We start from the raw sequence: 23,457 nt of genomic DNA on the forward strand, positions 1-23,457 counted from the left end.
AGGTATCTGCGTACCTGCACTTCTGGACAACATAGAACAGGACACTAATTTTTCGTGTTCAGAACATATATTCAATAACCAATAATCATTACCAAACTAATCAATAATTAAACCATGCGCTGCTACCAAGAACTGATCCAGCGCAGGGCCAATACCTGATCAGGGAACAATACTCGATAATATCACAGAACAATGGCCCATACTCATTCACTCAAATCCCTGATGCGCTGAGGTCAATTTATATTCGTTGAATACTTCTTCCTTCTAACATCCATGTGTGACAGCACAAAAATACTTATCTAACTTATATATCAACTATTTATTTATTTATTTATTTAAACTTATAACGCGCACAGCTACCCACAGTGGGTTTCCCGGCGCTAGGGATAGACTCGAGAAAGAAAAGCAGGTAATAAAGATGGAACTGATACATCAGACAGAACACTCAAAAAGCAAAGTTTTGAGTCCCTTCCGGAAACGAAGCATGTTTGTCTCCAACTTTAAAGTCACCGGTAAAGCATTCCAGAGCTTAGGGCCAGGTGGGAAAAAGACCGACCACCCATTTTTACAAGCTTAAACCTTGGAATGATGAAATCACCATTCTCGGATGATCTCAGCATACGGTGAGGTTTATAGGGTTGCACCAAATTCTGCAAATATTTAGGCGCCGAGCCTTGCCTGATCTTAAATAGATAACACAAGGCTTTAAATTTAATGCGACTCGGAACTCTGAGCCAGTGGAGATCGCGCAAGGCGTAGGCAGCAGAAGTTCTTCTTGGGACATTACGGAGGAGACGGGTAGACGCATTTTGCACCACTTGAAGAATTTTGGTTGTTGCTACGTCAGCTCCGAGATAGAGAACATTACCGTAATCCAGGCGGGAAACGACCAACGCCTGGACAACAGTTCTCTGGGAAGATATGGGCAGCATCCATAAAATTTTCTGGAGCCATCTTAGAGTAACAAAACAGATGGCAGCCACCTTTGTAGCCTGCTGTCTCATGGATAGTTTTTCATCCACAAGGAATCCAAGATTACGAACTACCGCCGCTGGTTGTGAGAGCGGCCCCATATCACTAGGCCAATGCTGGGGTCCCAGAGATCTTTATTCTTGCCCAATATCACCGCTTCCGTCTTCTCCCCGTTTAGCTTAAGACAATTCCTCTGCATCCACTCGGCTACAAGCGATAAACCGAGCTTCAAAGCAGAGGGGTTGTTCCCGTCTTTGCCTGATAGGGAGAAGACGATTTGGGTGTCATCGGCGTAGGAAAATAGCGTCAACCCCACATCCTCCACGATAGTAGCCAGGGGTTTGATATAGATGTTAAACAGTAGAGGGCTGAGTATAGACCCCTGGGGGACGCCGTGCGCCGATGGACAGATGGCAGATGCTGCGGTCGCTGAAAAGACCTGGAAAGTACGCCCACTAAGAAAGGAGGCAATCCAGGCTAGTGCCGAGCCTGCCACTCCTAGGGACGGGAGAGAATTCAAAAGAATGGAGTGGGACACGGTATCGAACGCGGCGCTCAAATCCAACAGGATGAGTGCAGATGTTTCCCCATGATCGATACTGTGTCGCAGACTCTCCGTAACTCCAAGGAGAGCAGTCTCGGTCGAGTGATGAGCTCGAAAGCCGGACTGGGATGGGTGCAGAAATCCCGAGCTCTCCACAAGATGATTTAACTGAGTGTTAATGTGTCTTTCCAGAATCTTCGATAGAATGGGCAGCAAGGAGATAGGTCTAAAATTAGACAAGTTGGAAGCATCCGCACCTGCCTTCTTCAAAAGGGGCACCACCATCGCATGTTTCCAGTCCTGGGGTACATAAGATTCAATTAAAGACGCATTTAGCAGTCTATCCTTCTACTTGGTCAAAGAACCAATTAGTTGAATAGGTGATGGTAATGATAATACTATCTAACTATCTAGTCAGTCAGCTAAATAATCACAGACTCTCGGTAAAGTTAATAAAGCTTTATCTCAAATTGAAATGATAAAATGCTCATTGCATATGGTCACGAATGCAAAGAATGAAATTAACAAAGGGAGAGCAAACATCAACAATTTCAAATAGAGACAAACTATCTCACAAATATGACACTGCGCATGAAGGAGTGGATAGATTAAGAGACAAAGGTTTCAGCAATAATAAATGTGAAACAAAATATATCTAATGGAGGGGATAGATGAAGAGACAATATTTTCATCTAAAATAATACGCGCCAATGTACCTATGACAGAGTGGATAAAAAGTTTCAGAGACAAAATACATTTGCAAGTAATATGCAAGAACGAGTCAGAAAAATACAAAACCACCCCCTGGCCGATGGTGGGGGTCCCCTAAAATATAATCAGGGAACAAAGATTTCAGAACCCAGGAGCAGGACAAGGGCAGGAACAGCTAGGCCTGTCTGCACACCGACGAACAGCAACGCATTCACCCGTCTTCTCTTCCTCTCTGCAAGTCTAAACCACGCCCCTAAAGGCACCCCAGTTATACCCTAAAACCTACATGTACATCCCACATCAGTTGAAACATTTCACGTAACTCAACAGATGATTGGTGAGTTTAGGAGGTGGCTCTGTCACACCACAGTAACTTCATTCAAACTTTGGGCATATTCATTGTTCTACAACCATTCCCATGACTTCATAATTGTTCCATTCACAGGATTTAATACATGTTTCAATTGCACACAAATGTAAGCAATGTGCGCGGAAGGAGTCTTCTTGTCTCACAATCAGTCACATCCCTTGGCAGACGATCATCACATTGGCCCTCAACCCATGTTCTTTCTTTGAGGAACTCAGCACTTCTGGCTGCTCTGTCATGAAAATTTTATTTTGATTCCAACCCATCCTTTATGCGGCTAAGTTAAGGGAAAATGGCGTCTCATCCAGCTCACTATAGCAAATGGAGTACAGACATTCATTCATTATATGATAATGTACTTTTCACTGTGTAGCACCCGCCTTTGCACTATTGCCTGTTAGTGTTTTTCCTAACCTAGCTATAAGCAAAAGCTGCATTATTTATTATTTCAAAGTAAGATGCAACATGCAAACTACGAAATGCACATGCGGCCTAGTCATGCGTTATTTCTCGTTTCTTTCAAAACACACTGCAAATACGAGTTTAGTTCCTTCATATATTATTCCATGTAAACTCTATTTAGGGGACCGGCTGACTCGTGCTGAATACAGACAGGAACAAGCTGTGTTGATTGTTGCCTTATTTTAAAAATTTATCGTGAATTATACCGAGTGATTTTCGACTCGTTTTAAATTGTTGTGCGCTCACTTTTGATTTAATTCTCATTTTATAATACTGCCCTTTCCTATGATCGCATTGCTTGCACCATAATTCAGCTTGTGAAGCATCACTCACCATTTGGTGAACCCCCAGCACTTCCGACCACCATCTTAGGTGTGGAAGGCCAGAGACGCTCCCTGGACGTGTCAGGGGTAGCGTTCTAGTGTTGCCGCGCTCACTCGCCACACACTATTTAGGGGACCAGCATGCAAGCGTGCAGCGGACGCGCGCAGCGGAGCGCCGGAGGAGCGCCAGAGGAAAGCCCGTCTGTGCCCGTCCGTGCCTCGGACGACCCAGGGGCTAGAAACGCTGCTGGCATAAGGTATTCCAGGGATGAACTATTAAATATAGGAAAAGGGATAGGGGGAATAAATCCTTCTACACATTTACCTAACCCCAAAAATCTAAATTGCGGGCTGATAAATAGCAGATCTTTGGTCAGACACCATCAGGAGGTAGCAAATTTGCTATTAGACAGGGACCTAGATGTCCTTTTTATCACGGAAACCTGGACTCGTGCCGATACTTCAGTAGAATTGGGCTTTGCATGCCCCGAAGGGTACAACCTGTTTCACAAACCGAGGCCGCAAGGAAGGGGTGGAGGGCTTGGGGTCATTCATAAGAATAAATGGGACTTCTCCCCTCTTCAGGTGGATGAGATAGCGGGGATAGAATTATTGGGGTTCTCGTTGCAAGAACCCAAGGGAAGAATCCTGACCGGAGTAATCTGCTATAGGCCACCCGGCGCGGATACACAATACCAGGCGCTGTTTGATTCCATTGCTGCCCTGGCTTTGACTCACGCTAGACTATTGATTCTGGGAGATTTTAACCTCTGGGATAACGGGTCTCTAGGAAATCATCTGAAGGGACTGCAGGATATCTGCGGCAACTGGGGCCTTGAACAGCTAGTACAAAAACCCACGCATTTAGGTGGAAATATCCTAGACCTAATCTTTGCAAACCGGACTGAGACTAAGATGATCGATATCTTACCTCAGTACTGGACCGACCATTCCCTGGTTCTTTTTCAGATCTCCCTACCACTTGAAGGGAACGGAAGTAAGGACCCGGTAACTTACAGGAGGGGGAGAAATTGGGCTAAACTGTCAACGGACAAAACAAAACCCACTTTCATAAATGAAACACCCTATGACCCAGAGAAGTCAATTGATCTTAACTACCAGGAATACTGCAACCATATTCTAAAAACCCTGGACAGACACGTCCCCATGAAAAAGGTTACGAATAAAAGAAAGCCATCTGCCCCTTGGTTTAATGAGGAGCTGAAAATTCTGCGATATCAATGCCGACAGGCAGAAAGAAAATGGCGAAAATCCTATTCAGAGTTAGACAAAAAACTTCTGAAAGCGCAGCAGGCAGAGTATAAAAGGGCTATAGCCAATGCCAAAGCACTCTTCTATGCCACCACCATCCTTCAATCTCCCAATAGCACTAAAACACTCTTTAACATCATTAGGGACCTCTCACAACCCGCATGCATAAGCAACAAAGTGGTTGCAACTCAAGAACTGTGCAATGAGATCGCCACTTATTTTGAGCAAAAGATCGCCAAAATTGTGGGGGGGTTGGAGGAGGGTAGAGACGGCGATAAGGATATAGCAGACCAGCTGGCGGAGGAGGAACCGCCACAATTTCATCGTCCTTGGAAAGTTTTACCCCTCTGACTATGGAGCTTTTCCTCAGCCTGGCACAAAGTGTGTCATCTGGGTCCCCGTTAGATCCTCTTCCACATAAGATCTGGAAGGAATACGGGTCAGAGTTGTTCCCCCAGATGTATCAGATCTGTTATCAGTCTCTTGAGGAAGGTGTAGTGCCGGAGGTATGGAAGCAGGCAGTGGTCACCCCCCTGCTCAAAAAGCCGTCACTAGATCCCACGGTCCCAGCACACTTCAGACCTATATCGCTTCTACCCTATCTGATAAAGATCATAGAAAAATTTGTCAGCTGGTCCCTGTCAGGCTACTTGGAAGATAATTGCCTACTGGACAAGGACCAGTTTGGCTTCTGCCCAGGACATGGAACAGAAACTGCACTGGCGACCGTGTTGGACACTCTTCGAATGCGAGCTGACAGTGGCAATTCCTCAGTACTAGTACTGTTGGATATGTCGGCCGCATTCGACACGGTCAGCCATGCAGTCCTGGTGCACAGACTGGAGAGACTGGGCGTGAAGGGCAGAGCTCTAAAATGGCTCCAATCCTATCTGATGGGCAGACAGCAGGTAGTGACCCTGGCCCCTTTCACCTCCCCTAAGTCCCGGGTTGGTCACGGAGTACCACAGGGCTCCTCGATTAGCCTGATTCTTTTTAATTTATATCTACAGCCTCTGATCCCTATGATAAAGTCATTTGGGATTGATCTGGTTAACTACGCCGATGACACCGAATTGGTGTTCTCCTTAGAGGGAAAGCAGGCAGTGACCATGGAGACCTTCCAGAATTGTATGAGTAAGGTCGCCAAGTGGCTGAAAATAAATTCCCTTCAATTCAATGAGGGGAAGACTGAGGTAGTCTACTGCCAAACACCGAAAATGAGCCAGCAGCCATCCTGTGAGATCAGGCTCGCACCGGGATCAGAGCCCTGTATCCCAGTAAAGACCGTGCGGAACCTGGGAGTTATGTTGGATGACGATCTCCAATTGACCTCACAGACAAACAAAACCATAAGTGTATGCTGCGGCCTACTGAGAGCACTCAGACAGATCTTGCCTCTTTTACCCGATGGGACCAGATCACTGGTGGTCAGAAGTGTGATCATGGCAAGATTGGACTACTGTAACTCTCTATACCTGGGAGCCCCCTTTTACATCTTACAGGGGCTCCAGAGAGTCCAATCTATGGCGGCCAAGCTAGCTTTAAACAGACCCCGTAGCTCTTCTACAACATTGGCACTCAGAGAACTACACTGGTTGCCAATTGGGAGCAGAGTTGCTTTCAAGTCTCTCTGTATTGTTCATAGAGCACTACACAACACAGGACCTATTCCATTACAGGAAAGGATTACCTGGTACAAACCTGCTAGGTCACTGCGCTCCTCTAGCTTGGGGCTGGCAGCCACCACCAGGATTAGGAAGTCAAGGCTAGGTGGTAGAGCTTTCTGCACCTCAGCATCAAGGCTGTGGAACGAGCTGCCTCAAAAGATCAGACTGATCGACAACCTGCTGGAATTTAGAAAGAGTCTAAAGACATGGCTCTTTGCCAAAATCTAAAGGTCGACCCCAGGCTCATCAAACGTTGTGTCATTCCATCTGACACAAACTTCGCTGTATTGTTCTTTCCATCTGAATATTCCTTTTGGCGCCAGGATACCCGTAGGGTGACAGCTGCGCGGTATAAATATTAATACAATACAATACAATGTTAGTGCATGCATGCGCAACGTATTTTTCCTCATGTTTATGTAAGGTGCACGTTAGTTTTCTATTACTACTTACTGTTAGTAGGTATTATGGGGGTATTCATTCAAGCAGATTTCTTTTTGCAAAATCCAGCTCTATCAACAGTATCAGAGAAATTTCTATCATAGAAGTAAGACCTTCATGTGGAAAAAATCTAAAGGCTACTAGTGTCTCAGGTCATGACTTGGCAGTAAATGGAGGTTTCAGTGTTAGTCTTCAGTGTAAATGATGAACATAGGTTACGGGGCTTGAACGATTCAGTGGTACGAACATTATACATGGTGCGTCTGGAACCATTTAAGGCGAGGGTTCTCACAGAGTGTGTGTATATATGTGTGTGTGTGTATATATATATATATATATATATATATATAAATACATATATGTGTGTTAATGGGCTGTCTTTCATGAGTTTTAGGAAAAGCAGAAACATGTATTGAGAGAATTGGAGATTGTGGCCTACATTGCATAATGCCTGAGCTTTGGCCCCGAGAACATCGCCTTAGTGCAAATAAATGTCACATTAAGTGTGCCTTTAAAGCTTTACTTGGTTTTGCCTTATAGTACCTTTGGCTCCTTACTCTGTAGAATTCGCGCAGATTGGTTTTTAAGATCAGTGCCTTGTTCTTTTGAGTGAGGGTACTAATACATGGCTAGAGCACAATCAATACTTTGATGAGCACACTGCTCAAAATTCTAGCCTTGATACTTTTGGCTAACCCAACATAAGTGGACGACCAAGACAGAATCCTTCCTTTACAGTGTGAATACAGCCGTAATGCATCACTGAGCACTTCACTTATCGGTCTGATGCGAGTGTTTGATGGAAAACAACCTGCTATTACCTAAAGAATAAAAGTCAACGGATAGCTCTGGGGGGGGGGGGGGGGGGGGGGTCTGCCAGTTGTACCGACACATACAAAAGTCATCATAGGTCCTCAGTTGCCCATGTCCAGGTACTCTTTTACGAGTCACCTATATAATTAGTGCTTGGGAACGGTGCTAGTCTTTCAAACATGGGGCTCACTACATTCTATATTATATGTCCAGGAGAACCCCGGGCGGATCTGACACTGACCCACCAGCCAGTGTTTTTAGGTCGAGCCTAGCGCAGCGCGCACGCTCTGCTCTATGGGAGGTTGTTGTGAGGGCTCAAAACTTCTCCGTGTGGGTATAACTCCTCCCACACATTGGATTGGCCTTTGCGTGTGTCTTTCAGTAATGAAAGCACACAAATGGCCAAAGGCGGTGCATGTTCCACCTCTTTTTTTAATGTTCACTCCCACAGCGTTTTGCTCTCTGGAGCGAGAAGCGGGCGCGCAGGGTTGCAGCTGAATTCCTCATCGTGGATCAGGTTACAGGCCCATTTACTGTCACTACCGTAGATTGTAATCAGATGCAGAAATGCACAGAAAACCCTTTGATGTGATTTTGTGTTGTGTGTTTTAATAGATATTTACGAAGGTGTGTGGCAGGCACTGTGTAGATGTGCTTTTCTGGCGGTGCGGTGCTCAAATATTAGCTGGGTTTCAGATGGCAACAAATAATGTATATAATAAAACAAACGCGTCTGTAATGTGTTTGCAGAAGAGGCATGGCGCTGCAAGGAAGCCCCCGAGAAAACAGCACAGGCTTGTGGTATTGTTGTCAATGGATGTTGTGCTTGTGGGTGGATGTCTGGTGTTCTGCCAGGGCTGCTGATCTACACTCAAACGGCCATAGGTAAATAATTACACTTTAAGCTCCGTCGAGGGCTGATACACTTGTCCTTGTAAATAGAAGTGTTTGCAGTGGGAATAAACTCAGCCATTGAAAAATCTTTGAAACATTAACACAAAAGAGGGGAAGAAGAGGGGTGCAAGAGAGAGCTCGGGTCCTGGAGGGATTTCGGTTCAAACCGCGCCAAGCTAGGCAATTAGAAAAATGTTTATTTATCTTCCATTTCTGGTGTTTGTTTAAAGATTTTTTTCTCCCATTTTCAAAAGGCTGTGATTGGAAAAGTCAGTCAAAAGAAGACTAGAAAAAAGTTTAAGTGCCATGCCATATACACTTTATCGGCAGGCTTTGACAGTATGCCAAATAAAAGGCCGCAAAGGCCCATCCCTAGTGCATGGAGGGTAACCACCCATGTTTAAATGAAGCCCTTATTTTATTCTGAAGATCACACCTTTTTGATTGCCCTGTTAGCCTTTTCTTTTTGAGCCACCCCCCTTTAACTTGCTAAACACAAACACAAGGCCTGCTTTTGCACCTTGAAAACGAGACTCTTACAAAACCAAGCCATCTCCATGACTATGGAGTGTGCCTACTTAAGTGCTTTATTAAGTCACTTCAATGGTTGAGTAAACGCATTGTGAAAACAAAGCCTGAGGCCTTGTCCGTCAAAGAAAAGGACCAAAGGCAGAGCGGTGAAAAGATTTCTTGCAGAAAGAATGAGTTTGCATTTTTGTGAGAACATATGAAGTAGAGGATGTTCTTTAGTGGTTGTTGGGCATAAACTTTCACCTTTTTTTAATTTTGCATCACACTGATTGATAATGCACTGTGCTAAAGTAAATATATGCTTATGCTATTGCAGACCCTTTTTTTCCCAGGTAACAGCAACGTGGCCTGGGATGGCTTGTGACCACGTGCACACAGTTGTATGAAAGATTCTCTGAAGCAAAAAAAATCTACCGGCTGTCGAAACTGTTTGCATTTTACAACCACAGCAATATGTTGTGTTAATCCATTACAGAGTTTTAAGACTACAGGGCTCTAAGTAGAGTTTGCATAGATGCAAAATGGGGGCAAATGGATTTTGCATATTTGTTGCTGCCTGCATAATAGTAAATGGAGAAAAAAAATTCCACCAAACGTACTTTAAAAAATAAAGGCAGACCTCCGCCCTTCTGTGAGTACACCATAGAACTTACAGCAAACCGCTACAACCACTTTATTGCTGAAAACAACGTGCTCAGACCGTCATCCTCCCGAGGTCGATGCTCCAAATTCTTCTTAGAGCGGTTTAGTATGTGAACCCGGAGACCCGGAGACCCCGAGACTGGCCAACGTTGCATTCCTTTCACAACCCCTGCCTAGGGGGTCTGCACCAGCCTTGCGCGCTCCTGCCTCTCCAGCCTCGGGATCTTTCACTGTAAAAGGTGAGGGGGGGGGGGGCTGTGGTGTGAAGGAGCCAGGAAGGAGGCTCAAATTTGTACTACAAAGGTGTTATTTGGGGTGTGCCTGCTCTGATGCTGATTACGGAAGGGGGAGGGGTGGTGTGAGGGGAAAGGAATGTATTGCATGGTATGTTGGGAACACCAAGTAGTGAGGCAGCTTGAGAGAGAAGATATTAGATGAGAGGGAAAGGCCTTTGCTAACTAGCATTGGCAAAATCAGTAAATCTCGCCTTTGTGAAAACTATAGGGTTGACAGTGTTTTGCTTAGCCATGTTGTACTGCAGTGCGACTGCAGTACAACAGGGAAAGGGAAAAAAGCGCTACGATGCGGCCACTACCGTCCACACCATAGTGCTTTTTATTTTCTTTACTTAAGTTTCAGCCATGCTGTACGGCGAGCGGTCCAGCTGAGCCATGAGGACCAGTGGGTTCTCAATGAAGCTTCGCTTTGCATCGGAGGACTTTGCTGCACTGCATAAGCGTAAGAGGTGAGCTAGGCCCCCGTGCGCTCCTGACCGAGGAGACTCAGCTGAGTCGGGTGCGGGGATCTCCTGGGGCTAAATAATTACCAGCTTGTGTCCCTGAGCTTGTCTCCTTCATGAGCTCTGGGTCAGTTCGCACTGCAAACTTTTGGACTAAGACTCATATGTACCCCGCCATTTTGGGACCATCTCCTAAAGACACTCTTGTCCTTTCTGCCATCTTAGCGACCTTGGTCCCTACCACCGGTCCCGTCGGTCTCCAGCAGGGCGACCTTTCGATCGATCGTCTATCTTCTCCACTGATCAATTCATCGTTTGCGAATAATGCTGATGCCCCTAATCCCATCACTCATCACCCCCTCCCCTACCTCTTCCCTCCCTCCCTCTCTTTCTACCTCCCGTAGTCCTTTCCTCTCTCCCTTGAATTTCTCTCCCCGTGCCTGTTTTTTAGGTCTCGCCTAAGCCAGCGCATGCGCTGCATGGCGAGACATTTAGTATGTGGGCATTAGAAAATGCTACCACACCTTTGCTTTTGGCGGCCTAGAGCTTACAGTTACACGCACATGCACACGCGCCTCGCTCTGCCTCTCCGTCTTGCGCTTTAACACTCCTCCCCCTCCCCCACAACAGAGCGTATCTCGGGGCCGCGCGTCTTTTTGTTGCTTGTTCTTGTTTTGTGTAGCGCTTTCGCTTCCTCTGAACAGTTTCGGATCCCTGATGACAGCAGTGCGGGCACTGAGAAAGCTCAGTGAGCGAAAATTAACACCTACAGGACGGCCAGGCCCCGCCTCTCTTTCTACTTGGTGCTTTTCAGAAGGGTGGTGCAAAATTACAATGATGGATGTACAAAGGATCATTTCGGCCACAAACTTTTGAAAAACTCTGTTTTCACACTTAACGTACTTCAAGATTTCCCCTGGTTCACTTCACCGTCTGAATGTTTTTTCTCCCAACAGTGGGTCATTTTCATGCTACCAGCACCCACCCGACCCAAACACGCGGTGTGATTCATGCTTAATGCTTGGTTCACTTCACCGTATGAATGTTTTTTCTCCCAACAGTGGGTAATTTTCATGCTACCAGCGCCCACCCGACCTAAACACGCAGTGTGATTCTCGCTTAATGTTTTTTAGCATCATAATTTAATAGGCTGGAAATAACATACATTCTTTCTGTTTTCTTTTAAATATTTTTATTGAGAGTTCATAAACACAAAATAAACATTACATGACACATTTAGCATCAGAATTAATACAGTACGGAGGAAAGTGCGTATGCATGATTACAAAGAAAGACATTGCATTACATTACAGAAAATGAAAAATCAAAAACCAATCCCAACTTACACTAACTTCATTTAAATACAGAAATGTGTTCAAATTTCAACAGTTTAAAACTTACTTATAAAGTGCAGTGTGGAAAGTGCTAATGTAATAACGATCTAGCAGACTAATTTTTGAAGAAGTGGTTAAAAATAGATATCCAAGAAAATCAGACTAGGATTCAAACGCACTCCAGTATTTATCGTATTTCCTGAGGGCCTCGGATCTCAGTGCGTATTTTCTTTCCCTACCCTGAATCCGTAATAGTTTTGCCTTCCATGCTTGTAGGGTTGGTACTATCTCTGATTTCCATGACTGCAGAATAAGCGATTTAGCTATTAGAGATGCTATAAATAGGGACTCATCATATGGAGTGTGGCTCGAGGAGCATCCTAGAACTGAGGTTAACTCATCAAATAAAATAATGGCTTTGAACGTAGTGGAAAGATATTTTTCTATTTCCTTCCAAAATTCCTGTATTTTCGGACACTCCCAGATGATAGGCTTCAGTATTTGGATTAAAATATTAAAAGAAGACAACGCAATCAATTCTTTCAATAAGATCAGAGAAAGTTGGAAAAAGAGGGAAGACATTTAATTAGCAAATTCTTTCAGTTTTCTGTGAAGTAAATCTTTTACGTGTTCAACAAGGACGCATGGGACCTACATTATAGCAAAACTAATATTTATGTACACAGCTGTCCTGAAGCAAAGCAGCTTAACAAAGTACACAAAGCTGAAAAGTGTTATATTGACCTCTGCGCAGGTACCCTAACAACAAACAAACATTGGCACAACCAATAGGTCTCGTCTGTGGGACCTTATAAGTGTTTAGTTATCCAGCACAATATCTTTGGTGCAACAACATCAAGTGTTGCATGGCTAAACACTTATAAGGTCCCAAAGGTGAGACCTATTGGCTATGCCAATGCTTGTTTTCCATATGCCTGAGCCATGCTCCTGTAACTCATATATATATATATAGTAATGTTGAATTGTCCAAGCCTAATCGCTGTTAAAATGTAATCCTGAGTGAATTTACTATTTGTATATATATAGGACTCTAACCACTAGTATATGTAGTTGACCTTTGTACTCACTACCATTCCTATGTGATTTTAGAGTTTTTCCGTTAGTATCTCTTCCTTGAGTGACTTTACAGCTTGTACATTTGCATTTTTTTCTGTGTGTATCTCTTATGTAACTCATGTCATCCAAAGTCCTTATGTAACGCATATGGTTCTTTTGTAAAGCACTCTGACACCTTCGGGTAATGTTTGCGCTATATAAAATCGCATTAAATAAAAAAACAGAAGCTCTACAGCTGTACAAGTGGCTTAAACACATTGATAAAGACAATAGCTCTGGCATAGGCGAGACCTATTGGCTTTGGCATTGCTTGTTACCTAATGCACAGACCTACATAGACTATCAGGTGATCCATTAGCTTCTGTGTCTTGCACCTGGACACCTCATGGGCCAGCAGTGCACCACACGTCCTGAAAGATGGGCCTGGGTTATATTTGCTCGGTCTGTGGAGAGTATCTGAATAATAAATCCCTGTGCAGAGCAAAATAAGAGCACCTCAAAAGGAAACATGAAAGAGAACAAAATGTTTATTTTAGGCATGTAGACTCAAAAATGGGGTCCCAAAATATAATGCGGTTATATAGAATGGACCCTTAATATAAATCGGAGAACCAGACAGAAGGTGAGTAGTTTCCGCATTTTAGAATCCCATTTAAGTGGAAAGTGTCAAGCCATTGAGTCCCTCTTGATGTCAAATTGTACACTTATGCATAGAAAAAAATGATTTTTCTTTATCAACAACCAAAAATTGTCTTTAACTGGAAATATAATTACCCACTTCACTGTCAGTAACATACCATATCTAACGTCTCTACCACGTACTAATAATTCCTTACATTTTTTTTTAAAGCTGTCCCGAATGAAGTAATTGTTAATAAAATGAAACTGGACTAAATCAATTGACACTACCTCGGAAGCAGCGTAACATTCCTTAGCCTCGTGGGTCACGTTTAAGTAAGCTGGTTGTAGCGCGTCTTCTTTAAATGACAGGACCTCGCTTGCGAAGCCCCTTTGCTGCGCAATGACTGCTGTCTATCAAAATGCCTGTACAAACACACATCACAATAGGATGTTCCTACGGTCAGAGCGAGTTTGTGAGCCCAGACTACATATGAGGCAAAATAATGATCATCTCATATTTCATCAGACAGTTTATTGCTCCCTGTCTCTCCCGACCGCTCTGCTCCGGCGCGACGAGAACAGCCCTGACCAGCAACAGACTAGCGAGCGAGCACCCAACATGGCGACCGCGGGTGCTGGAGAGGAGCCGAACCCAGGGGAGAAGGAGGACCTTCAGAACAGGGAGATGGAGTCAGAGGGAGAACCCTGCGAGGAACCGGAGGATGGCTCCTCTTCCGAAGAGGAGGACGAGGATGACGACGACAAGGAAAACGAGGCGGAGATCCAGCGGTTGGAGGAGCAGGTGGGATTGGGGATGAAAGGTGGTAAGCGGTGGGAAAAAATGTTCATTAATAGAAGAGAGGGCATACTATGTGTCTTTTTAAAGGACATGTTACGATTGGCATTCAGATTGTCTGACGGAAGAGCAGTTTAGTAATAGTGCATCACTTGGGATTCCCTGTAGCATCAGGGTAAGGAAAATTGCATTTGTACAGCTGTTCATACACTTCAAGTGAAGGGCTGCCTTTGTAGCAGGTAGTAATACAGTACATAGCTTTTGCTTCTATACCAATACTGAGCAGCAAGTGATGGGGACGTCATAGCAGAAATGCATAAGCTGGCGAGACTGTCAAAAGAAGACCAAAGGTGATCTGTGTTAATACAAACTGTGAGTGCAGTAATTAATTGTGCGATGCAGTACAGTGGAATGGCAGCGTGTGATGGTTAGTTTTTAGGTCTGGCGTAAGTCAAGATCTTTTGATTGCGCTGCTATTCTAATATGCTTACTTATTCGCCTTTCAGCGTGCGCTCTTCATCAGCATGCGCTCTTCATCAATTGGTTCGTTATTGTTTCATTCCTCCCACCCTGTACATTATACAGTATAAATAAAGCATGGGACTTGGGTCTGCCCACTTATGCCACTGGCTAACTTCATTATGAGCAACTAACCTTTTCGTAAAGAGCACATCTGACTACAAAGTAGTTCCCTAATGTGCCAAACACCAAAAATACTTTGCTTTTGACCATTGTTTATTTTATCAGATTCATGACGGATAGGAAGCTTACGCAACAATAAAGTTTTGCGAAAACAAAAACACTGTCAAAGTCAAAAGCCTGTTAGACCTGCTGACTTTGCCAATGTTTGTTTGGAATACACTTCAGAATGACTTAGTTTGCCATTTCCTTTATACCATTATTGGGTGGCAGGCAGCCAGATGGTTATTAGAGAAAAGAAGGCATTTAGAGAAGAAATGCTGTATAATATTATCATTATACTGTACATAATATGAGAACTAGTTTCGGTTATGAATATAAATGGTTGTTTTTGTAAATATATATAGTGCATGTTATTTTTCGGTACTGTATGCGGACACAAACAATATCTGGATCCTGCGCTATACAAATCAATACAACATCATATATTATTTATATTAATGGATGATTGTGGAGGGAAGTAGGACAGAGGGATGAGGAGAGAATTAATTAAATGTGGATGCTTCCAGGATTTGAATGTGGATCTTCAAAACAGTTTTTACGGTGGAAAGGGAGGAGACAATGTGAAGCTGTTGACCGTTCTGGTTGGCTTGGGCCAAGTGGTTAGAAAAAGTGATGCAGTACAAAGTGGTTTACGAGTAGCAATTTGGTTTACGTTGGTATGAATCCTGGTCTGTTGTTAGACTTTGTCTGGATTCTCTTCATGGGATGTGCCCAGACTCTGAATCCAACATGTTAATGCTAGGTGGGAGTTCAGCTGTTGCAAAGATCTCACTGGAGTAATAGTCAGTGCCTCATGATATTGTGCAGCACAGTAGACGCAGCTTCCCAAAGGAAGACACTCAGAGGTTCAAACTATCTAGATCCAGTTTAATGTGAACTTCACTCCAGTAAATCAAGTGCTAACTCTCTCTCCTATCTGTGCACGCACAACCGCTTTTATGCATGTAAAGGACAACACCTTATCCTTCAAAATAGGTTAAGATTGCTATGTAGTGCAGGAAATGCATCCCTATTTGGACACACAGCAAATCTGCAAACATTGCAGGAGTTTATTCTAAGAGTTCCATAGTTATATCTGTTTTGTCTTGTCCCAAAGACGTTGCTGTCCATTCAGCAAGTAGCATTGCGTGTAGCAGCTGTGTTTTTATCAGATTTATGACTTCAGGTTGTGTAGTATAGTTCCTATATTCCTAATAGGCTCTGTGCATTGGAATAATATAGCCTATAGATATGACGTAGGACTTAGGTCAGTAGGTCTCTTATCAAATATACTAAACTTAATAGTGAGTGCCAGCTAGCTCAGAGGTCACTAGAAACTTTCTCGAATACACAAGAAGGGATTCGTTTCTGACAACCGCATAAGCATAACAACTTTGTTTCCCTAGGACTGGAACAAAATATCCTCAGAGTCGTGGAAACAATAGATAACTATTTTACTCAGTCAATCGTGCATGCTTCGTTTCTACAGAGTTGCAGAGAAATAGTGAGACGGGCGTTTTCAATAAAAGGTTTATTGAACAGTCTTCTTTCTCATGCAAGAGAGGTGAACTGCTACAATCGTTAGAGAGAATGCAAAGTATAATGCGTACAGCGAGAATAGTATTATAAAATAATACTGTGATAGCATTATATGGATTCTAAGCCATATAAAAATACATACATAAATAACACAGGCTAAAATACTCAACTGGTGCTTCTAAAATACGCCTACCCCAATGTACCTAACCTAAGTCTAGTACGAGGTAAGAAGTAAGAGCTGTTTAGCATAGCCGCCCCCGCCCACCGGAGTGCATCTAAAAACCCCTCGCTGCAAAGCCCTCACTGGGACACCATTTGTACTGGCAAAACTCCATTGAAGCGCATAGCTGGGACGCGCTTACCTGGACACAGCGCGGACTTCACGGGCTTCACCCACGCCTCGCCGCACCCGCTCCGCGGGTGCTGCTTCGTTTGTCACCGAGGAGGAGCAGTTTGGGAGACCGTCGGCGGAGGGCTGCAGGGCTGCGAGCGTGACAGGGACTCCAACTCCCAGGAGTCCCTGACAGACCGTTGGTAACATCCGGTCCGCTCTCCCTGCCGGCCCGCCCCCGCCCACCGGAGTGCATCTAAAAACCCCTCGCTGCAAAGCCCTCACTGGGACACCATTTGTACTGGCAAAACTCCATTGAAGCGCATAGCTGGGACGCGCTTACCTGGACACAGCGCGGACTTCACGGGCTTCACCCACGCCTCGCCGCACCCGCTCCGCGGGTGCTGCTTCGTTTGTCACCGAGGAGGAGCAGTTTGGGAGACCGTCGGCGGAGGGCTGCAGGGCTGCGAGCGTGACAGGGACTCCAACTCCCAGGAGTCCCTGACAGACCGTTGGTAACATCCGGTCCGCTCTCCCTGCCGGCCCGCCCCCGCCCACCGGAGTGCATCTAAAAACCCCTCGCTGCAAAGCCCTCACTGGGACACCATTTGTACTGGCAAAACTCCATTGAAGCGCATAGCTGGGACGCGCTTACCTGGACATAGCGCGGACTTCACGGGCTTCACCCACGCCTCGCCGCACCCGCTCCGCGGGTGCTGCTTCGTTTGTCACCGAGGAGGAGCAGTTTGGGAGACCGTCGGCGGAGGGCTGCAGGGCTGCGAGCGTGACAGGGACTCCAACTCCCAGGAGTCCCTGACAGACCGTTGGTAACATCCGGTCCGCTCTCCCTGCCGGCCCGCCCCCGCCCACCGGAGTGCATCTAAAAACCCCTCGCTGCAAAGCCCTCACTGGGACACCATTTGTACTGGCAAAACTCCATTGAAGCGCATAGCTGGGACGCGCTTACCTGGACACAGCGCGGACTTCACGGGCTTCACCCACGCCTCGCCGCACCCGCTCCGCGGGTGCTGCTTCGTTTGTCACCGAGGAGGAGCAGTTTGGGAGACCGTCGGCTGAGGGCTGCAGGGCTGCGAGCGTGACAGGGACTCCAACTCCCAGGAGTCCCTGACAGACCGTTGGTAACATCCGGTCCGCTCTCCCTGCCGGCCCGCCCCCGCCCACCGGAGTGCATCTAAAAACCCCTCGCTGCAAAGCCCTCACTGGGACACCATTTGTACTGGCAAAACTCCATTGAAGCGCATAGCTGGGACGCGCTTACCTGGACACAGCGCGGACTTCACGGGCTTCACCCACGCCTCGCCGCACCCGCTCCGCGGGTGCTGCTTCGTTTGTCACCGAGGAGGAGCAGTTTGGGAGACCGTCGGCGGAGGGCTGCAGGGCTGCGAGCGTGACAGGGACTCCAACTCCCAGGAGTCCCTGACAGACCGTTGGTAACATCCGGTCCGCTCTCCCTGCCGGCCCGCCCCCGCCCACCGGAGTGCATCTAAAAACCCCTCGCTGCAAAGCCCTCACTGGGACACCATTTGTACTGGCAAAACTCCATTGAAGCGCATAGCTGGGACGCGCTTACCTGGACACAGCGCGGACTTCACGGGCTTCACCCACGCCTCGCCGCACCCGCTCCGCGGGTGCTGCTTAGTTTGTCACCGAGGAGGAGCAGTTTGGGAGACCGTCGGCGGAGGGCTGCAGGGCTGCGAGCGTGACAGGGACTCCAACTCCCAGGAGTCCCTGACAGACCGTTGGTAACATCCGGTCCGCTCTCCCTGCCGGCCCGCCCACCGCCCTCTAAACTTCCTATAACTGGAGGCACTTCTCCCGCAGCGCGGGACGCAGCGCGGGACGCAGCGCGGGACGCAGCCCGGGACAAGACCGGGACAAGACCGGGCTAAGAGCGGGCCGTTTAAGGCCGTTCAAGGACGACCGAGGACGGCCAGGCCCTGAACCCCTGTTACATCGCCCTGAAACCACCATTCTGGTAGGCCGATTCCTCGCTTACTCCTTTTTTGAGGCTATATCTATTTAACACCTGATACTGTCCTACCAACATCAATTATGCGACACAAAACTAGAAGCTGTACTAAAAAAGCTACAGAGGTAGCACAAGTGACTGGTCCCATTGACCTTTTTATCTCACGGGTAAACGAGACAATTGACAAGAGCATTGTACTGCTGGAGAAAAGAGTCTCCTTGGACCTTATGAATGCCAAGCGCTCCTCTCTGGGCTCCATTGCAAATGCAAACTCACCTTCTCAGCGAGCCTTGAACAATCGCTCCTTGCCCTTGCCCTCATCTACCATAGGCACTGCTACAGTACCGAGCGCTGTTGACTTGTCAGTTACTCGTTCGGACTCGGATCCGTCCTTTGTGGATCTGGAGGCGACCCCAGATCTAGAAGCCTGCCAGACACCTAGAGAGACGGAGCCGGGCCTGGATGGGCTAACTGCTAAGTCGACCCCTTTCGTGCCTAGTGACTCAGGGGGTAAGGTTATTACTATGCCTATAAATGCAGTGCCCAAGTATAAACCTAAGGAGAAGCCTAAAGCTAAAGCCAGGAACCACAATCTGTTTTCACCTACTCCACACTTAGCGTCTGGTATTCCTTGTTGGGTCGAAAATATGGTCACAGACCTCAAGCAGGATCTTGAGGCCACAATAGCAGCCCAAATAAAACCTTTGATTTCTAAACTCGACAGACTAACGTCGCTTATTAATACAAAATGGCCCTACAAGATCAACGAGCCTGGGTCTGTCCAGCAGCAAGGGCACAGAGAACCACCCCCTAATCCTCAATCTCCAGCTAAGGCCACTAAGAATACAACCGATAAGGTGAAAATACCACCATCTACCAAGGAACCACCTGCATCACACTTGCCCAATCCAGGAAACAATTTTGTTCAACCCCCACTCATCCCTACCCCAAAAGCGGTGAGTGATGCCTCGTCCTTGCAACAACCAGCCGCCGGTACTAAATCTACCACCTCCCAGGCGAAGGACCCTAAAGGAAAACCCACGAACACCCCAGTTTCTCACTCTACAATTAACTCTGAAGCTCCTAAACCTAAGCAGGCTCGCTACAAATCCATTAGCCTGCCACCAGAAGTTTCTCCTTTTGTGGTTGTGTTGACTGCTGTTCCCCCACTGAAGGAAGGAGCAAAAGAAACTTATGTAGAGTTAAGAAACAAATGTGCTCAGTGGCTCCAACTACACAGACCCCTACCCAATAGTATGAGCGGGAAAATCCTTGCTGTGCGTAGAGGGGACTGGGTGGGTAGGAGTAAGAAAACAATATCAGGGGATGTAATTACTGTTAATTTTAGGGATGTAGGGGCAGCGAGTTTCATCTGTAATTCACCTAACAGTGGCCCTGCCACCCAAATCAAACCACTCCCCTTGTCTTACTTCCTCCCCAACTCGTCAAGACCCAACTTCCATCGGCCAATTATTCCAAGTAATCAAGGGCCTGCACATCCCCCACAATATGCCCCTAACCACTGGCAGCAGCCGCCTAATTTTCCATCTTTGTTTCCGCATCATGCTGGCCTCCAGTGGCAACAACCTTTTCATTCCTTACCATCCTTTTTTCAACCTGCCCAGCAGTGGCAACAACTCCCTCAGCCATCACTCTCAGCCAACAATCAATGGCAGCAGCCATGGCAGGACCCGTTTTCGTCCTCTAACCCCTCTTATTCACAGTTTGCCCATCCAAATAGGTACTGTGTACTAGATGAGGTTGATTGACTTACCCTCAAGGGAGGCCTAGATACTAATTTCCCTCACAGTAATAACACTACGAAGGATGTAGTTTTGGATACATCTCCCCTCATATACTTAGAGGTGTCACCACCTACATCAATTAGGGGCTTTGCAGATTCATCTAACCCCCAAATTGCTGTGATCCCAGAAGGTGACCCACCATATGGCGATCTAAAAATTCTTAGTTGGAATCTTGCTGGGATCTCTAGGAAATTAGGTCTCCCGGAGTGGAATGCCCTGGTTGATGCTCATAAAATTTGTATATTCCAAGAGACATGGGCTACTGAACCACTGCACCGGGTTGGGTTTGTTACTTTTTTTACACCTGCAGTGAAACCCAAGACAGGGAAGGGGCGGCCATCGGGGGGGGCTTATTATTTGGATAAGCATCCTGCTCAATTGCAGGTTAACTATGAAGAAGGCAGGAACACCTGATATCCTTGGTATTTCCCTACTGGGCTTACAGGGAGGAATAACTGTTGACCTCTATAATGTTTACATCAGAGGAACAACAAATGGGCGTATTTCACCTACAATAATGGAGCTTGAGGCCCAACTAGGGGAGCAGAGTGGACTTGGTCATATTTTAGTAGCAGGGGATTTCAACTGCACATACGAGCCACTCCCCCTAGAAGGAATACCTGACTTGGGAGAAGAGGATGGTAGATGGGGTATCCCCACCCTCTCTATCCCATCCATCAAGCGCTGGACTCGTAGTGCAATCCATTTAAATGCACTCACACTAGAGTTTGGTTTAAGAGCAGCCAATGGCCGTACTCGATCTGATCTGCTGGGTGCTCCGACATTCAACAGAGTTGGTCACTCTACACGGATTGACTACATCCTGTTGGACAGGGGTCTCTGGAGTTTTGTTATCGACATGGTTGTTATTACTACCACAGAGAGTGACCATAATTCACTTTCCTTATCCTTAAAAAACCCTTGGCCCACCAAAACGTTGCCAGTCCCACTAAGCTGCCCGCAGGGGATTACTGTTTCCTCTTGTGGCAGGCGACTAAAGTGGAGCAAGATTATGTGTAATACCGACAAATTATCCACCATAGATGAAGTGGTCAAAGGTACTCAAGCCGAAATTGCCTCTATTGATTTAATTAAATCTGCAGTTAAGGCCACTACTATTTTTGAAGCTGCCATAAAAACCATAGGGGACCTCTTTTGGGTACAATTGTCTCCAGGGAAACAGAAACTTCTATCTAAACCCAAAGGCAAGCACGATTGGTATTCGGCTACATGCAGAAAGGCCAAATCCCGCCTAATAGAGGCAGTCAAAGGGAAGTCCCCCACATTAATCCAAACTGCCAGAAGAGAACATAAAAAGGCCCTGCAGCTAGCTAAAAGGGAGTGGGATGATGCCTACTGGCTAATCCTCAAGGAAGCAAGTATGAAAAAAGATTCCAAATGTTTCTGGGACACTATAAGGGCACGAAATAGACCAGACAGTGACCTTATAACTTGCAACATTTCGGGACAGGTATGGGAGGCCCACTTCTCCAAACTTTATTCCTGTCACAATGGTCCCAATGAGAGAGGGTTTGTTCAATCCTCTTCTCATATTAACTATATGCCCCTCTCTAGCGACCTTGACTTTACGTTAAAGGAAGTGGAATATGCTATAAACTCTATTATTCCACAAAAAGCTGCTGGACCAGATGGTATTCCCGGGGACCTGCTAAAATCTGATAGTGTTAAATGGGGCAAACTTATCCATTCCCTCCTTGTTGCTATTTGTAGGGGCGCCCCCATTCCTTCATCATGGAAGGGGGCGGAGGTGGTCCCCATTTACAAGAAAGGCCCAAGGGATGATCCATCCAACTATAGGCCGATTAGCTTGCTAGATGTCAGCCAAAAAGTTGTCGGTAAAGTTCTTTTACTCAGGATACTCAACTGGGTAGAAGAAAACAAAATTCTTACCGATTTCCAGGCCGGTTTTAGAGTAGGTACTGGAACGATAGAGCAAGCATTTAGGCTTATGATGATATATTGGAAGGTGGTAGTGATAGGCAAGGGCAGTCTTTATCTCGCATTTATCGATTTAAAGACTGCCTTTGACCTTGTCCCTAGGGACTCATTATGGAAGGTCCTGGCTAACATGGGGCTGCCACAGTATTTATTATCCTTACTGGTCAGGCTCCATCAGGACAGCTTTGCCCAAATTAGGTGGGGTTCTGGAGGGGAGAAAACGGGCTGTATTCCGGTCGAGAGAGGGGTCCGCCAGGGATGTGTTCTGGCTCCCACCCTTTTTTCTTTGTATATTAATGGGGTGGTTGAGCATCTACTTAAATTTCCATCTGACGAACCATCCCTGGCTGGTGAACGCATACCGACCCTCCTCTTCGCGGATGATACGCTCTTAATCTCCAAAACTCCTATGGGACTACAGAAACTCCTGGTCAATTTCCAATCCTTTTGTACTGATCGGGGCCTGGTAATTAATACCAATAAAACAAAGTACCTGGTCCTCAATCCCCCTAAACAGGTGCGTCCCCCTATCCTAAATACTGAGCCCTTGGAAAGGGTAAAGGTATTTGATTACCTAGGGATACGCCTTTCAGACAAAATGGATTGGACGCCCCATCTAGACAAGATGTTGCTGAGCCATAAAAGGATCACAGGTGCCCTCTTGAGGGAGCAACGTTCCAGTTCATCCAAACCAATAGGAACAGTCCTCGAGATCTATGCCGCCAAAGGTGTCAGCTCTGCCCTTTATGGAGCTGAACTCTGGGGCTTTGCATCTATTGAAGCTCTGCAAAGATCTGAGAATAATTTCTGTAGACAAATAATGTCCCTTCCCCAAAGTACCCCACTTTTACCTTTATTTATGGACCTTGGCTGCACCCAGATCGGCGAAATTGCGAAATTCCGCCCTCTCCTGTTGTGGGCCCGTATTTGGCGGGTAGAAGAACTT

At 46.2% G+C, this 23,457-nt stretch overlaps 1 protein-coding gene across 1 annotated transcript in view; it reads left to right on the forward strand.

The window, feature by feature from the left end:
• The first annotated feature begins 13,928 nt into the window (after positions 1 to 13,928).
• SART3 (spliceosome associated factor 3, U4/U6 recycling protein) overlaps positions 13,929 to 23,457 on the forward strand; it is a 542,493-nt gene continuing 532,964 nt past the window's right edge. The window contains exon 1 of the mRNA XM_078667411.1: positions 13,929 to 14,212. Within this exon, the coding sequence (XP_078523537.1) occupies positions 14,030 to 14,212 (183 nt within the window). The 5' untranslated portion in view covers positions 13,929 to 14,029. The remainder of the gene's footprint in view (positions 14,213 to 23,457) is intronic.

Source organism: Lissotriton helveticus, chromosome 11, assembly GCF_964261635.1.
Source record: "Lissotriton helveticus chromosome 11, aLisHel1.1, whole genome shotgun sequence".
Lineage (NCBI taxonomy): Eukaryota > Metazoa > Chordata > Amphibia > Caudata > Salamandridae > Lissotriton > Lissotriton helveticus.